Consider the following 18,019-nt stretch of genomic DNA (forward strand, 5'->3'; position numbering starts at 1 on the left):
CTTTGCAAAGTAAAGACTTTAACAGACAAACATACAGACTCGCATCTCCCTCGCACCCAGCCCCCCTCTCATCCCAGATTCAGGAACATCTCCGAGCAGAAACGGAGGGAATACAGGCGCACTGACACAAGCAGCAGTAAGCAACCAGTCAGGACATTTGGGAGAACCAGTTCCCATCGCCTACTTTCCTTGCTCCTCAGTTGATTCTGACTTAAACCTTCTGGCTGGAAAATATTGAAATTAAACAGAAAAGTATATTATTTATAGTATATTAACTTTGCTAAGATCAGTAGATCAGTTGGGGAGGGATAAAAGGTCTTTACCCCATCTATCGAGTCCCCTTGTATCCAACGTCATTAAGAAGTGCAACAACAATCAAGTTGGATGGAGTTGAAATGGGATTGGATAGCTGTCCACTATCCTGCTGAATTGGAGTATATAACTGTGAGCTATTACTGTGGGTGGCACTGTGGTTAGCACTGCCGCCTCACAGCGCCAGGGACCCGGGTTCAATTCTCGGCTTGGGTCACTGTTTGTGTGGAGTTTGCACGTTCTCCCCGTGTCTGTGTGGGTTTCCTCCGGGTGCTCCAGTTTCCTCCCACAGTCCAAAGATGTGCGGGTTAGGTGGATTGGCCGTGCTAAATTGCCCCTTAGTGTCAGGGGGACTAGCTAGGGTAAATGCCCGGGGTTGTGGGGATAGGGCCTGGGTGGGATTGGGGTCGGTGCAGACTTGATGAGCCAAATGGCCTCCTTCTGCACTGTAGGGATTCTATGATTCTAAGTGAACAGGAGGAAGGATTCATGGCCAGCACTCTTCCCACACAACTCTTTACCATCAGGTAACTAATTCAACCTTGTATCAGGAAACTTGTGTAATCCTTGGAATAATCTGGTTAAAATGAAATTAATCATTGCTTCTCTGCTTTTCCAGCCTCCATCAGAATCTGTCTGCCCTTGGTCCTTGAAAACCAGTTGTAGCAGTTTCAAATTGCGTCATTTTCCCATCTGTGGCCTTGGGGATTAATGTATTTGTAGCAGTTTGAAACAAGGATGTATGAGTTTAAATTGATGATGTTTTCTCCCCTTTTCCATTCTGGGGTTTGTTTCACACCTTGTGTTGAATTCCTTCAGCTATATCATGGGGATTCAATCCGTTTATGTTTTTGTAGGCAGCTTAACGGCCCCTTTCATCTTCAGGTGCCTGTATTCAGCCCTGTCCCAGTGCTTCAGATGTGAGCAAAGGAAGGCTCCTCCGGAGAAGTACTTGCGGTTTCCATGCACTAGTTTGGCAAAAGTTTTAAAACAGTCAGCAGACGTACATTTCAATAAAAAAAAACTTTGTCCTTTGTCACCGTAGGAATAAAGACAAAAGCGGGAGCCAGCCTGCGAGTCTGGACTATGTACAGGATAGACGACATCCTCTAAAAACCCATCAGTCGGAAAGCTATCTGCCTTTGGGTGAGTTTGGAATGGGTTGTGGTTTTAGACAGCGGCACCAGTGCGTAACTCTTCTTAGACTCCAGAATTGAAAGACCTCAATACTTTCCATCCTATGCTTAAAAATAACTGCAGCATTTGCCAAATTTCTTGCTGTGTTAAGTGGTCAGTGTCGACCGGAATGTTCCTATCTTGAAAAGCTTGCTGCTTGTACCTTCAGCGTTGTGCTACATGTGAAGTGCAAAAAGCGTTGGTGTTTTATCATTCCGGGGTTGAATGTTAATCTTCTGATGTTGCTCAGCTGAAACTAATAGATACTGAGATTCTAGTCATTGTAATACTTACTAACAGCGGAGCAAGTGTTTAATACATTAAATCATCCAGTTATTTGTTTGTAGTTTCCCCATTTTAAGTAGAGTTGTTTTGTTATTAAAGTAGTTAAAAAAATTACTGGCCACATCCCAGTGTAAAGTGGTTGGGAGCCAGATGCAAAAGGTTTTTTTGTGACTATCTGCATAGTTATCAGCTGGGTTAATCAGCAGAAATATCCTTTCCCCATTCTTTCGAACGATCAGCTTTGTTTTTTGTCTCTCTTCTACATCGCCCCCAATCCCCAATGGGACAAGACAAGTTAGCATGAGTCACGGGGAGATCGAACTGTTAAAATTATGCCGAATACATGTTGGGGTCTATTTTCTAGCTTTGTTTTCAAGCAATCAGGAAAAAGCAAATCCTGTTCTCTTTGGTTTCTTTGCAACATCACTGAGGATGTAGGAGATTTATTTACATTGTGTTTTGTCTATTTCGGTGGCACAGTGGTTAGCACTGCCGCCTCACAGCGCCAGGGACACGGGTTCGATTCCCAGCTCGGGCCACTGTCCGTGCGCACTCTGCATGTTCTCCCCGTGTCTGCGTGGGTTTCCTTCGGGTGCTCCGGTTTCCTCCCACAGTCCGAAAAACATGCTGGTTAGGGGCATTGGCTGCGCTAAATTCTCCCTCAGTGTACCCGAACAGGTGCCGGAGTGTGGCGACTAGGGGATTTTCACAGTGACTTCAGCGGTGTTAGAACATAGAACAGAGAACAGTACAGCACAGAACAGGCCCTTCGGCCCACGATGTTGTGCCAAGATTTATCTGAAACCAAGAACAAGCTATCCCACTCCCTATCATCCTGGTGTGCTCCATGTGCCTATCCAATAACCGCTTAAATGTTCCTAAAGTGTCTGACTCCACTATCACTGCAGGCAGTCCATTCCACACCCCAACCACTCTCTGCGTAAAGAACCTACCTCTGATATCCTTCCTATATCTCCCACCATGAACCCTATAGTTATGCCCCCTTGTAATAGCTCCATCCACCCGAGGAAATAGTCTTTGAACGTTCACTCGATCTATCCCCTTCATCATTTTATAAACCTCTATTAAGTCTCCCCTCAATCTCCTCCGCTCCAGAGAGAACAGCCCTAGCTCCCTCAACCTTTCCTCATAAGACCTACCCTCCAAACCAGGCAGCATCCTGGTAAATCTCCTCTGCACTCTTTCCAGCGCTTCCACATCCTTCTTATGGTGAGGTGACCAGAACTGCACACAATATTCCAAATGTGGTCTCACCAAGGTCCTGTACAGTTGCAGCATAACCCCACAGCTCTTAAACTCCAACCCCCTGTTAATAAAAGCTAACACACTATAGGCCTTCTTCACAGCTGTATCCAGTTGAGTGGCAACCTTTAGAGTTCTGTGGATATGGACCCCAAGATCTCTCTGTTCCTCCACAGTCTTCAGAACCTTACCTTTGACCCTGTAATCCACATTTAAATTAATCCTACCAAAATGACTCACCTCACATTTATCAGGGTTAATGTAAGCCTACTTGCGACACTAATAAACAAACTTAAAAACTTTTGTGTTTATGTTACATATTGAGGCTGAAATTGCAGGGGTGGGAACCTGATATTATGGACATTGAAATGGGAAGACATGCTTCGATTTTGAGCAGTTTTGATTTAAGTGGCGGTTTTCAGGAATGTACCTACTATTTAATATGGGGTATTCCTGTATGTCCTATAGGAGAAAAAAGCTACATTTGTATAGCACCTTTTGCAACCTTAGGACCTCCCATGTTACAGCTAAATAAGTGGTGTAGTCACTGTAATAGAGGAGGCGCACAGCAAGATCCCACAAACCGCAATATGAGCTGACCAAATCATAAATGTTGTTTTGGCAATGATTTTGGTTGAGGGACAGATATTGCCCTGGACACTGGGAATCGCTCTCTTGCTCTTCTTTATGATGGCCACCTCAGAGGGCAGAATATCTCCTCCACTAGACCAGACCTCTGACAGTGCAGCACTCCCTCAGTACTGCACTGGAGCAATAGCCCAGGTTTAGATGCAACCTTCTAATTTAGTAATGCTCCCCACTCACACTGGCTATTACTGCACCCTAATCCTCTCTTGTCTATGTACAGGAATGAAAGCTCCACAACTGCCTCAGCAACAGCACCAACCTCAGCAGCAGCAACAGAAGAGAATGGAAGGGATCGCACACATGAAGTCCCCAGTGTTTAGGACCGGCAGCGAGCCCACCCTCAGCCCTACGTTTGTCCGAAGCCCCACTCTGGAATCGCAAGTTGGGGAAGCACTGAGAGGGTCTGATAGTCAACTCTGTCCCAAGCCACCCCCGAAGCCCAGCAAGGTGCCTTCTCTAAGAATGCCCCACTCCCCTTCATTACTGAATGATCCTGACAGAGGCAGGTATGGTGCCGTTACCCCGGAAAGGGGCAATTACTCCTGTGAACTAAACCATGATGCTTCAGTAGAGCAGGCAGTGACAGATCAGTACTTATTCCAGTCCGACAGTTTTGTAGAAAGATTAAAAACTGAGGAAGCGCCAAAGATCTCCTTCCAAAGATCCAAGTCTGTCCTCAGCATTTCGCACGAGAGCCCGTTTCAGTTTTTTGTCAGTCCTGCAGAAGCTGAGGAAGAAGCCAATGACCTGGTCTTCTCTGGACCTTTCTTTGAGACTGACTCCTGCTTTAAGCCAAATGACTTCAAATCAAAATTGCTTCCCATGGACAACAAGCCCCTGGACACCTGGGTGATCCGACGTGTCAAAGAACTGTTTGCGAATAATGACCCCACAACCATTGCCAAGCACATCCTGAAAGTGGACTGCCAGGTAAGAATTTGTGTTTTAAAAATTACACATTGCGTAACTCCACCTGACTTTACAAGTGTTTGTCCGTAGCGTCCGACAACCTGGGAATCAGCAAGGTAACAGTAAAATACTGCGGATACTGAGAATTCAAATTCAAAACACAAAACGCTGGAAAAGCTCAGTAGGTCTGGCAGCTTCTGTGGACAGAGAAACAAGAGTTAGGGTTTCGAGTCCAATATGACTCCTCTTCCGTTCTGAAGAAGTCATATTACACTCACCATTAACTCTATCTCCACAGATGCCTGACCTGCTGAACCTTTCCAGCACTTGGCTACACTAAGGGTCTGATTTGATTTGATTTTATTGTCACATGTATTAACATACAATGAAAAGTATTGTTTCTTGCACGCGAAGCAGACAAACCATGCCATTCATAGAGAAGGAAAGGAGTGCAAATGTAGTGTTGGTCATAGCTAGGGTGTAGAGAAAGGTCAACTTAGTGCAAGGTAGGTCCATTCAAACGTCTGATGGCAGCAGGGAAGAAGCTGTCCTCAGTCTTTTGTATTTTTTTCCTGCCGGATGTCGGTGGAGGAGAGTATGTCCAGGGTCCTTGATTATGCTTTTCTGAGGCAGCGGGAAGTGCAGACAGAGTCAATGGATGGGAGGCTGGTTTGCGTGATGGATTGGGCTACATTCTACCTTTGTCCTTTGGATTGGGCTACAAACTACCTTCTGTAGTTCCTTGTGGTCTTGGGCAGTGCATACCAAGCTGTGATACAACCAGAAAGAATGCTTTCTATGGTGCATCTGGAGAAGTTGGTGAAAGTTGTAGCAAATTTCCTTGGTCTTCTGAGAAAGTAGAGGCGTTGGTGGGCTTTCTTAACTATAGTGTCAGCATGGGGGGACCAGGACAGGTTGTTGGTGATCTGGACACGTACAAACTAGAAGATCTCGACCATTTGTACTTCGTCCCCATTGATGTAGAAACATAGAAACCCTACAGTGCAGAAGGAGGCCATTCAGCCCATCGAGTCTGCACCGACCACAATCCCACCCAGGCCCTACCCCCACATATTTACCCACTAATCCCTCTAACCTACGCATCCCAGGACACTAAGGGGCAATTTTAGCATGGCCAATCAACCTAACCTGCACATCTTTGGACTGTGGGAGGAAACCGGAGCACCCGGAGGAAACCCACGCAGACACGAGGAGAATGTGCAAACTCCACACAGACAGTGACCCGAGCATAGACAGGAGCATGTTCTCCACTACGCTTCCTGAAGTCGATGACTATCTCCTTCATTTTACTCTTACGAGGAAGATGCCATTTAAATAATTTAGACTGAAACTGATCCATCTGAAGAGCTCCTGGCTGATGGTGATGAGCGCTCTTGGTTGTGACTGTCTAACTACAGGAGTTGGTGGAGATTTGGGGGCAGAGTTCTGGGTGTTGGATGAATGGGGAATGTGTTGATTGTTTCAGATCACTGAGCTCCGGTCATTTCAGAGTGTATCTGGCGTATTCTATCTGTTATCCATTGGCCGGAATTCTCTTGCTGTTCATGACAGCGGGATTCTCTGGTCCCACTGCAGCGAATGGAGATTTGGCGGAGTGTCAAATTCTCCACCCTCGCTGGCAGCAGCAGCGGGCGTGGACGGTCAGAGAATTCCAGCCATTAACTTCTCCAGTGGTGTGATTTCCTACAGAGCTTAAAGCACAAATTTGTCACACTTTTAGTCAGGCCACATCATTCATAACACACAAGAGCATTAAAGCGTGTAAACTGTCTTTGTATTCATAGAATCATAGAATCCCTACAGTGCAGAAGGAGGCCATTCGGCCCATCGAGTCTGCACCGACCACAATCCCACCCAGGTCCGGTCCCAGTAACCCCCACATATTTGCCCTGCTAGTCCGCCTGGCATTAAGGGACAATTTACCATGTCAGTCAACCTAACCCGCACATCTTTGGACTGCGGGAGGAAACCGGAGCACCCGGAGGAAACCCACGCAGATACGGGGAGAATGTGCAAACTCCACACAGACAGACACACCTGAGACCGGAATCGAACCCAGGTCCCTGGAGCTGTGAGGCAGCAGTGCTAACCACTCTGCCACCGTGCCTCATTCTTGGAATGAAATGAGAACCCGTTTCTCGGGAGGGTTTATCCACATCACATGAACCTCAGCAAAAGTCAGCAGATTGTAATGTTGGACGTGTATCAGAAGTACTGGCATTGATTATAAATATCCTTCAGAGTATGATGCAGCTGGTGGCAAATGTTAAACACAATTGCTTTGCTCCTGTGACTATACGATATTGTGTTGGGAAAACCAATGACACTCATTGATATAGCATGTGGAGGAAATGTTTCAGATATTTAATGCTGGGAATTTCCTTGCTGCTTTTGTCGTGTGTAAACAGCATAGGACATTTTTACAGCAAGGTTAGTCAGAAGCGACATGGATTGCAATCCTGGGGAGGGGTTGGCGTGGGAGATTTGGCACTGGGTCATAGAAACATAGAAAATAGAAGCAGGAATAGGCCATTCGGCCCTTCGAACCTGCTCCACCATTCATTTTGACAATGGCTGATCATCAAATTCAATATCCTGATCCCACCTTCCCCTCCATCCCTTGATCCCTTTAGCCCAAGAGCTATATCTAATTTCTTCTTGAAATCGCACAATGTTGTGGCCTCAACTTCTTTCTGTGGTGGCGAATTCCACAAATTCACCACCCTCTAGGTGAAGAAATTTCTCCTCGCCTCAGTTCTAAAAGGTTTACCCCTTATCCTCAAACTATGACCCCCTCGTTCTGGACTCCCCCATCTTCGGGAATATTCTTTCTGAATCTACCCTGTCCAACCCTGTCAGAATTTTTAAAGTTCCTATGAGATCCCCTCTCACTCTTCTAAACTCCAGTGAATATAATCCTAAACAACTTAGTCTCTCCTCATATGAAAGGCCTGCCATCTCAGGAATCAGCCTGGTAAACTTTCGCTGTACTCCGTCTATAGCAAGGACACTCTTCTCAGATAAGGACACCAAAACTGCACACAATGCTCCAGGCCTGGCCTCACCAACGCCCTATACAATTGCAGTAAAACATCTCTATCCCTATACTCAAATCCTCTCGTTATGAAGGCCAACATACCATTTGCCTTCTTTATTGCCTCAGTCCAAGTGCCTCCTCCCTCCAGTTTATATGACTGAAGATTGGCACAGACATTCTGGAGTCATTCCTTCCATTTTCTCTGACGAGATGAGAAATTCAGTCTCCTTTGCGTGTGCTGCCTGCCACGCACTGCTGCCTTGTGCTGCCACGCACTGCTGCCTTGTACTGCCACGCACTGCTGCCTTGTACTGCCACGCACTGCTGCCTTGTACTGCCACGCACTGCTGCCTTGTACTGCCACGCACTGCTGCCTTGTACTGCCACACACTGCTGCCTTGTACTGCCACACACTGCTGCCTTGTACTGCCACGCACTGCTGCCTTGTACTGCCACACACTGCTGCCTTGTACTGCCACGCACTGCTGCCTTGTACTGCCACGCACTGCTGCCTTGTACTGCCACGCACTGCTGCCTTGTACTGCCACGCACTGCTGCCTTGTACTGCCACGCACTGCTGCCTTGTACTGCCACGCACTGCTGCCTTGTACTGCCACACACTGCTGCCTTGTACTGCCACGCACTGCTGCCTTGTACTGCCACGCACTGCTGCCTTGTACTGCCACGCACTGCTGCCTTGTACTGCCACGCACTGCTGCCTTGTACTGCCACGCACTGCTGCCTTGTACTGCCACGCACTGCTGCCTTGTACTGCCACGCACTGCTGCCTTGTACTGCCACGCACTGCTGCCTTGTACTGCCACACACTGCTGCCTTGTTCCTGCTGATTGTCCTCGAGGGTCCCGCAAATTGATGAAACGTGTGGTGAGGTTACCTGAGAGTCAGGTGGGCGAGTGTAACAACGCTTGTTGCTTACCTGGTTACTTCCATCCCTGAAATGTGCACGCTGTATTTTTAAAGGCCAGTTTCCCTGCACACCAGAGTGCATCCATTTTATTTGTGAGGTTTTTTTTGGGACAATCACCACATCAATGCAGGAAACCCCAGAGTAAATCATTCCCTTCTCCAGTAGACGGTGTAAATCTATTTGAAAAGATTGTGCAGTCCACATTACCAACAGGACCTTTCCTCCCACAGCGTCCTGTCAAAGTGAGATTTCTGCAGATAATGGATTGCTGCTTCCTGAATAGGGAATAGGTAAATCTTACACAGCTCCTGGTAATGTGGCTGGCATTTGGAGTTGATAAAATCTAACAGCAATCTACTGTCAGAATAAGGAGTTAGTCAGGCCCACAGGCAGTGAGTGGTGAATACTTGCCACTTCTCCATAGAAGGGAGAGAGGTATTTATATATATTCATCTTTGAAACTGTGATATTTATAGTAATTTTAGTGTCACAAATAGCTCCATGATCAGTTTCAGCGACTAAGATTCTCAGGACGTTTTCAGCAATAAAGATGATCTCTTAATGCAGATACTGGTGCCCTTGACATGTTGTGAACCGAACAATATCCATCTACGATGAGCACAAAATACTGCGGATGCTGGAATCTCAAACAAAAACAGAAAAATGCTGGAAAATCTCAGCAGGCCTGACAGCATCTGTGGATAGAGAATAGAGCCAACGTTTCGAGTCTGGATGACCCTTCATCAGAGCTCTGGCTCTACTCTCTCTCCACAGATGCTCCACAGATGTCAGGCCTGCCGTGATTTTCCAGCATTTTCCTGTTTAATATCCAACTACTGCCCATTCCTCCCACTGAAATGTCGAGTTGGGAGAAACAGATGATTGAAAAGAGGCTGTTTTTATTAATAACATGTTCCCAACAGAAAACGAGCATTGGCAGGGGCGGTGAGTTCAGGGACCCAAGAGCCCATCGACTGCTGGTTACCTGATCCGAGCTCCCACTCCATCCCTTTCCCGAGCAGTGGTTTGGAAGGACGACCCTGTGGTTGTGTTGCCAGTAAACTGAAATCCACATGTTCAGTGGCTGGTGCTTTAGTAAATGATGCGACTCTCGATAATTACTGTTAGTGCTGAAACAGTGGAACAAGTTCCTGTGCTCGAGCGAGGGTCCGTTTGAGAAAACATTCCCAGCTGTTTGAACTTGTGGAATGAATTATTTTTTAAACTGCTCAAAAACTGAACTGGGTCATTGAAAGACCGGTGCCAAGATTATCGCGAGATGTCGGATGTTCCTCAGAAGAACTACAGTGATTTTTAAAAAAGAATCTGTCAGTTCCGGTGAGCAGCATTGTAGATTTTGTTTTTTGAAGGGGAGGTGATGGCTTAGTGGTATTATCGCTAGACTATTAATCCAGAAACTCTGCTAATGTTCTGGGGACCCAGAGTCCGAATCCCATGACAGATGGTGAATATTGAATTCAGTAAAAAATATCTGGAATTAAGAATGTACTGAGGACCATGAAACGATATTCAGAAAAACCCATCTGGTTCACTCATGTCCTTTAGGGAAGGAAATCTGCCATCCTTACCTGGTCTGGCCTACCTGTGATTCCAGAGCCACAGCAATGTGGTTGACTCGCAACTGCCCTGCGAAGTGGAACTGATCCACTTCAGATCAGCCATGATCTTATTGAATGGCGGGGCAGGCTCGAGGGGCTAGATGGCCTACTCCTGCTCCTATTTCTTATGTTCTTATAACTAGGGATGGGCAATAAATGCTGGCCCAGCCAGCGACACCCATGTCCCACAAATGAATAAGAAAAAAATTGTGTGTTGTCCAGAAGAATAGCCATGGCTGGAATATTCCAGAATTTCCACCAGGAAACTGCTGAATGAACCCTGGGCAGCGGCAATCCTGCTCTCTGCTGACTTACATGCTCACACCCTTGGAACAGAGCTCGCCGGGCACTGGCTGTCACCAGAGGCAGAGAGACAACTGTTGTGCCCACACTGTCATCCTTAGCAAGGTCACTGAAATCGGCACAGGCCAGCAATCTGACCCCATGCAAGACCCGACTCACACAATCGAAGACCATAAGACGCAGGAGCAGAATTAGGCCACTCGGCCCATCGAGTCTGCTCCGCCATTCAATCACAGCTGATACTTTTCTCATCCCCATTCTCCTGCCTTTTCCCCATATCCCCTGATCCCCTTATTAATCAAGAACCTATCTATCTCTGTCTTAAAGACACTCAATGATGTGGCCTCCACAGCCTTCTGCGGCAAAGAGTTCCACAGATTCACCACTCGCTGGCTGAAGAAATTCCTCCTCATCCCTGTTTTAAAGGATCGTCCCTTTAGCCTGAGGTTGTGCCCTCTGGTTCTAGTTTTTCCCATGAGTGGAAACACCCTCTCTACGTCCACTCTATCCAGGCCTCACAGTATCCTGTAAGTTTCGGGGCTGCAATCTTCCACAAAGCCCGTGGGCAGCTCTAAACTGAAGCCACTGGCTCTCAGTGACGGACCCCCTGAACCCAGCCCATTTCCCTGCCATACAGATTATTGGCAGAATTTTGCCAAGTGCCCACCTGTGATGGGGTCGGTCAGTAGCCAGGATGGATCCTGGGACCACATCAATTTTAAATGACATTTACTGTGTCAACCAGGGATAGACGGGCTTACACGATGCCGAAATACTGGGTAAGATATTTGCTTAATTTGTATATTGTAACAACATGGCCACCCACACAGGAGAATATCCAATGGGTGGGAACATCAACTGGCACAAAATTGAGCAAATCCCTGAAAATCGTCTCCGGAAGGAGGAAGTGGGAAATTTCAGACTTCCAGATGTAGAAAGCAAGTTACAGAATGGATCGAATTGTCGGTACAAGTTTAATTTTGGGCACAAATCCTGGTGCCAGTGCTCCTGATGTAACTCCCAAGTGCTAACGTACAATTTTCATCAACTACTCCAAGAGTCACCCGGGTGAAATTCTCTGTGCTGCCACAGTCTGGGGCAATATCCATTTCTCTCAGTGTTTGGACCCAGTGTGAAATGGGTGACGGCGAGTCGGTAACCTGTTTTGCATCCCTCCTCATTTTTATTTCCATTCAGGGAGGTGGCCAGTTCACTATCGCTCATTCCACACTAACAGGCACAAAGCCAGGATGTCCCACGTCTCTGTGGATAATCATTGCCAGCGTTCATCTATTCACACTTTGATATACAGCTTTGAAAATCAAAGCCTGCAAACTACTCTCATGGTGATAATTGCACGAGTGCTTAATGTTATTTAAATAGAGGTGCTGACCTATTTAAAATCAACAGATGAATGCTTTCACTCAAATGGCAAATTGATAATGAATGCTTTAAGATATTGTGCACTGACCCAACATCACATTCTAACTTCAAACCACAGCACAAATTCTCAGCAATTTGCTGCCAACCGCTCGCTATTTCTCCTAGAATTGAACCGCCTAACTGGGATTCAGCCCTTCCACTTTCATAGGATCATAGAATCCCTACGGTCCAGAAAGAGGCCATTTGGCACTGACACCCAGGTCCTATCTCCGTAACCCCATGTATTTACCCTGGCTAGTCCCCCTAATGCTAAGGGACAATTTAGCATGGCCAATGCACCTAACCTGCGCATCTTTGGATTGTGGGAGGAAACCGGGGCACCTGGAGGAAGCCCACGCAGACACGGGGAGAACATGCAGACTCCAGTTGACTCGAGGCTGGAGTTGAACTCGGGTGCCTGGCGCTGTGAGGCAGCAGTGCTAACCACTGTGCCATTATAATCAAAGCAGAACGGGGAGCACGGGAATCAAAGCAGTATTAAACTGGTCCAGCTGTTGTGAATCTGAACAAGTGATTCCTGCCCCTCAAACCCAGGTCCTGGGCGCGGCGAGACAGCAGTGTGCCACTTTGCCGCAGAACTTTGTTCTGCCATTGTATCAGATTGAGGTTTATCTGCGCTGAAGTACTTGCAGTTTATGTTATGCCCACCTCGACCACTGACGTTGCAGGAAAATAACAGCGCTGAATGCAAGCAGCGAATGTGGAACTAATGCAGCACAACCTTGTGTTGTAACCTGGACTTTAGCATAATGTTCCTTTGCAAAGATGTTCTATTTCAAAGAGAATGTCCTTCCCACTGTTCCAGTACGGCTGCAATGTCAAACTGTACTGCACAGACGTCACCTCTCACAGATTACAAGCTACACAAACTGAAACTATGTTAAGGAGAGACAGCCTTGCTTTTATAATGTGCCTTTCAGAACCCAAGGACGTTGCAAAGTGCTTTACATCCAATGATGTATCCCTGAAATGCAGCTACAGTAGAATCCCGGCAGCTAATATGTGCACAGCATGATGAGGGGTTTGGATTATGAGGAGAGGCTGAGGAGATTGGGTTTGTACTCGTTGGAGTTTAGAAGGATGAGGGGGGATCTTATGGGGACTTATAAGATAATGCGGGGGCTGGATAGGGTCGAGGTGGAGAGATTCTTTCCACTTAGTAAGGAAGTTAAAACTCGAGGACACAGCCTCAAAATAAAGGGGGGTTGGTTTAAGACAGAGTTGAGGAGGAACTTCTTCTCCCAGAGGGTGGTGAATCTCTGGAATTCTCTGCCCACTGAGGTGGTGGAGGCTACCTCGCTGAATATGTTTAAAGCGCGGATGGATGGATTCCTGATCGGTAAGGGAATTAAGGGTTATGGGGATCAGGCGGGTAAGTGGTACTGATCCACGTCAGATCAGCCATGATCTTATTGAATGGCGGGGCAGGCTCGAGGGGCTAGATGGCCTACTCCTGCTCCTATTTCTTATGTTCTTATGTTCTTATGATCCCACTATCAGCATTGTGACAATGGCCAGATTAATCTGTGGAGCTCCCAGTTCCTGTGGGAACCCATTGAATAGCATGTTAAAATATAATTTCTTATTAACATGAGTTCTAACAATGATGAATACGAACTCATTAGTCGAGGACACTTTGAGCTACAAACTGATGGAGTATTTGTGCCAATATGTCGCAACTTGTTTTTCGTGATAGTATTTGTGTCTATAAGTCGAGAGGTTCTAGGTTCACGACCCCAGTCTTATTCTTATTCATTCATTGGACATGGGTGTTGCTGGCTGGCCAGCATTTATTGCCCATCCCTAGTTGCCCGAGGGCAGTTGAGAATCAACCGCATTGCTGTGGCTCTGGAGTCACATGTAGGCCAGACCGGATAAGGACAGCAGATTTCCTTCCCTAAAGGGAACCAGATGGGTTTTTCCGACAATCACCAATGGTTCCATGGTCACCAGTAGATTCTTAATTCCAGGTATTTTTTATTGAATTCAAATTCCACCAGCTGCCGTGGTGGGATTCGAACCCGGGGCCCCAGAACATTCGCTGGGTTTCTGGGTTAATAGTGTAGCGATAATACCACCATCGCCTCCCGGTGAGCTGAATATAAAATGTGTGCTGACACTTCACTGCAACGCTGAGAGAGTGTTGTGTTAACAGAGGATGTTAACGCACCATCTTCTCATTCAGTTGGACATTCACGGATTGTGATTTCACAGCAGGAACACTCCTGCTGGATTCATGACCTTTCAACCACCAGGGCTGACATTTGAAGTGATCATTGATCACGTGTGTGGGAGCTTGCTGTGTACAAATTGAATGCCTCATTTGCCTATGAAGCAAAGAGCGAGTGCCCTTCAGAAGAAGCCCATTGGCTTTCTGAGAGTTGAGGTGATGGGACTCCACCCATTATGAAAGAGTCCTGAGTGAATGCTGAGGTAAATTGCTTATTGAAACCGAGCTACATGTAGTTAGTGTAGCGGAAAGGACCCTGAGCAGTAAGATAAAAACTGAAAATGCTGGAAAAACACAGCAGGTCTGGAAGCATCTGTGGAGAGAGAAAGAGAGTTAATGTTTCAGATCCATATGACTCAGGCAGCACAGTGGTTAGCACGCCAGGGACCAGGGTTCGATTCCTGGCTTGGATCACTGTCTGTGTGGAGTTTGCACATTCTCCGTGTCTGCGTGGGTTTCCTCCGGGTGCTCCGGTTTCCTCCCACGGCCCAAAGATGTGCGGGTTAGGTGGATTGGCCGTGCTAAATTATCCCTTAGTGTCAGGGGGACTAACTGGGGTAAAACGCATGGGGTTATGGGGATAGGGGCTGGGTGAGATTGTGGTCGGGTGCAGACTCGATGGGCTGAATGGCCTCCTTCTGCACTGTAGGATTCTATGATTCTCTGACTCTTCAGAGCTGAAGAGAGGTAGAAACGTTAAATTTTATATCGTGAAAGAGAGGAGATGGAGCAGAATAGGTGGGAGCTCCGGAGAGATTGGCAAAGATGTCATGGCCACAAGACAAAGGGAGTGTTAATGACAGTGTTAAAGACTAAAGAAGATGCTAATAGTGGCATAAAGGTAAGAGAGCAGAATGTGCAAACATTAGGGTCAGCACTCTGTGAAAGCAAAACTTCAGAACAAGTTACAGATGCTGAGGAGGGGTTGGGGAAAAAAGTAAGATGAAAGAAGTCAGAGTGGAGAGGAGGGAGAGTTAGTTCATGGTCTGCAGTTGAACTGAATGATAAGTTCAGAGGTGCCCATTCGGAAGGTGTGTTGCTCCTGCAGTTTGTGTTGGGCTTCACTGGAGCGTTGCAGCAGCCCAAAGGCCGACATGTGAACGTGAGAGCGCGGTGGTGAATTGTGACGGCAATAGGAAGGCTGGGGGTCGTGCTTGAGGATTGAGTGAAGGGGTTTCACAAAGCGGTCACCCAGTCTCCAGTGTAGTGGAGGCCGCATTGGGAGCAGTGAGCACAGTGCACCAATGTGAAGGAGATGCAAGTGAAACACTGCTTAACCTGAAAGGAGTAAGATGTGAGGCCTGGATTATAAGAGGCCCAGTACCTATGAGCTGGAACTAGTGCAGTAAGACCCAGTGATACATTATTCCATTAGCATGCTTGGATCTCTTTCCCCCCAAGTGACGGTACGTTAGTGTAAATCATTTCAAGAACAAATGTTTGAATTGTTTGTTCTTTTGGACTGGTTACTGAAAAACAGCAGTTGAAGGATAATTGAAATCCCAGTGTCAGACATTAGTTTATACATAGCCAGTTCCCCCCACCTGGGTTGCCGTGTGTGTGTTTTCACAGTTTCCCCTGTTGCCGCAGGATAAGCGATATTTTGGAATGTGTTTGTTTTTTAAAACCCGCGCATTGCTCTCTCATTCCGTGCCCGGGCAGTGAGTTTGGAAGTGAGGTTATTGACAGTGGCAGTGGTCAGGCTTGGCTGTATTTCAGCTCTAATGTAATTAGTCTTCCAGTCCCTGCACTTGAAAAACGAACCTTTTTAATAAAACGGCAATTTCCGCACTACAAATAATAAATTTGAACTTTTGTACTTTTGCAGGTTGCTAGGATACTTAATGTGTGTGAAGAAGTGAAGCAGCAGATGGGAGTGAGTTCCGGCCTGGAGCTTATTACACTGCCCCATGGGCACCAACTGCGCCTCGATCTCACAGAAAGGTAAACAGTCCCATGCACTGTTTATACAGGACACTGTAACACCAGGACACATTACAAAACTGCAGCACGGTGCCGAGGGGAGGCATGGGGAGGACTGACGCTAATTAAAATCTCCCTTCCTTTCCCTCCTTGTTGGTTCAGTCGCTGGATACGCTGCTGGTTGTGGGATTGAGTCCTTGGAGAAGGGAACAGCTTTCACCACTGTCCTGTGTGGAGTCCACTGGGCTTCACCACTGTGGCAGCAGAGGGTACACATGCGTGTGTGTGTTATATCTGGCCTCAGTGCTAATGGGTTGGCTGGGGAGAGGAGGGAGGTTGAGGGTTGGGGGGGTGGTGAAGCCAGGATTCCTGCTCCTCACCACCGCCTGTTGGAAACTGCGACTGCAACATAGAAACGTAGTAGATAGGAGTAGTAGAAGGCCATTCGGCCCTTCGAGCCTGCTCCGTCATTCATCACGATCATGGCTGATCGTCCAACTCAACAGCCTAATCCTGCTTTCTCCCCATAACCTTTGATCCCATTCACCCCAAGTGCTGTATCCAGCCGCCTCTTGAATACATTCAATGTTTTGGCATCAACTACTTTCTGTGGGAATGAATTCCACAGGCTCACCACTCTCTGGGTGAAGAAATGTCTCCTCATCTCCGTCCTAAATGGTCGACCCTGAATCCTCAGACTGTGACCCCTGATTCTGGACTCCCCCACCATCGGGAACATCCTCCCTGCATCTACCCTGTCGAGTCCTGTTAGAGTTCCCACAATAGCACAGAAGAGGAAATTCCAACTTGCGGAAAGCATTTGATTCTGTGTTGGGAGGTCTCAGCAGGGGGCGCGGGTCTCAGCAGAGGGCGCGGGTCTCAGCAGGGGGCGCGGGTCTCAGCAGGGGGCGCAGGTCTCAGCAGGGGGCGCGGGTCTCAGCAGAGGGCGCGGGTCTCAGCAAGGGGCACGGGTCTCAGCAGGGGGCACGGGTCTCAGCAGGGGGCGCGGGTCTCAGCAGGGGGCGCGGGTCTCAGCAGGGGGCGCGGGTCTCAGCAGGGGGCGCGGGTCTCAGCAGGGGGCGCGGGTCTCAGCAGGGGGCGCGGGTCTCAGCAGGGGGCGCGGGTCTCAGCAGGGGGCGCGGGTCTCAGCAGAGGGCGCGGGTCTCAGCAAGGGGCACGGGTCTCAGCAGGGGGCACGGGTCTCAGCAGGGGGCGCGGGTCTCAGCAGGGGGCGCGGGTCTCAGCAGGGGGCGCGGGTCTCAGCAGGGGGCGCGGGTCTCAGCAAGGGGCACGGGTCTCAGCAGGGGGCACGGGTCTCAGCAGAGGGCGCGGGTCTCAGCAAGGGGCGCGGGTCTCAGCAAGGGGCACGGGTCTCAGCAGGGGGCACGGGTCTCAGCAAGGGGCACGGGTCTCAGCAGGGGGCACGGGTCTCAGCAGAGGACGCGGGTCTCAGCAGAGGGCACGGGTCTCAGCAAGGGGCACGGGTCTCAGCAGAGGACGCGGGTCTCAGCAGAGGGCGCGGGTCTCAGCAGAGGGCGCGGGTCTCAGCAGGGGGCGCGGGTCTCAGCAGGGGGCGCGGTCTCAGCAGAGGGCACGGGTCTCAGCAAGGGGCACGGGTCTCAGCAGAGGGCGCGGGTCTCAGCCGAGGACGCGGGTCTCAGCAGAGGGCGCGGGTCTCAGCAAGGGGCGCGGGTCTCAGCAGGGGGTGCGGGTCACAGCAAGGGGCACGGGTCACAGCAGGGGGCGCGGGTCTCAGCAGGGGGCACGGGTCTCAGCAAGGGGCGCGGGTCTCAGCAGGGGGCGCGGGTCTCAGCAGGGGGCGCGGGTCTCAGCAGGGGGCGCGGGTCTCAGCAGAGGGCGCGGGTCTCAGCAGAGGGCGCGGGTCTCAGCAGAGGGCGCGGGTCTCAGCAGAGGACGCAGGT

The 18,019-nt window shown here is 48.7% G+C and overlaps 1 protein-coding gene across 3 annotated transcripts in view; it reads left to right on the plus strand.

The window, feature by feature from the left end:
• Positions 1-18,019, plus strand: part of bcar3 (BCAR3 adaptor protein, NSP family member) — a 219,848-nt gene that overhangs the window by 189,946 nt on the left and 11,883 nt on the right. For all 3 annotated transcript variants that reach the window (XM_078218856.1, XM_078218857.1, XM_078218858.1), the window contains 3 exons: positions 1,358-1,458; positions 3,905-4,614; positions 16,003-16,118. In XM_078218856.1, the coding sequence (XP_078074982.1) occupies positions 1,358-1,458; positions 3,905-4,614; positions 16,003-16,118 (927 nt within the window). The remainder of the gene's footprint in view (positions 1-1,357; positions 1,459-3,904; positions 4,615-16,002; positions 16,119-18,019) is intronic.

Source organism: Mustelus asterias, chromosome 8 (genome assembly GCF_964213995.1).
Source record: "Mustelus asterias chromosome 8, sMusAst1.hap1.1, whole genome shotgun sequence".
In the NCBI taxonomy this organism is placed as follows: Eukaryota; Metazoa; Chordata; class Chondrichthyes; order Carcharhiniformes; family Triakidae; genus Mustelus; species Mustelus asterias.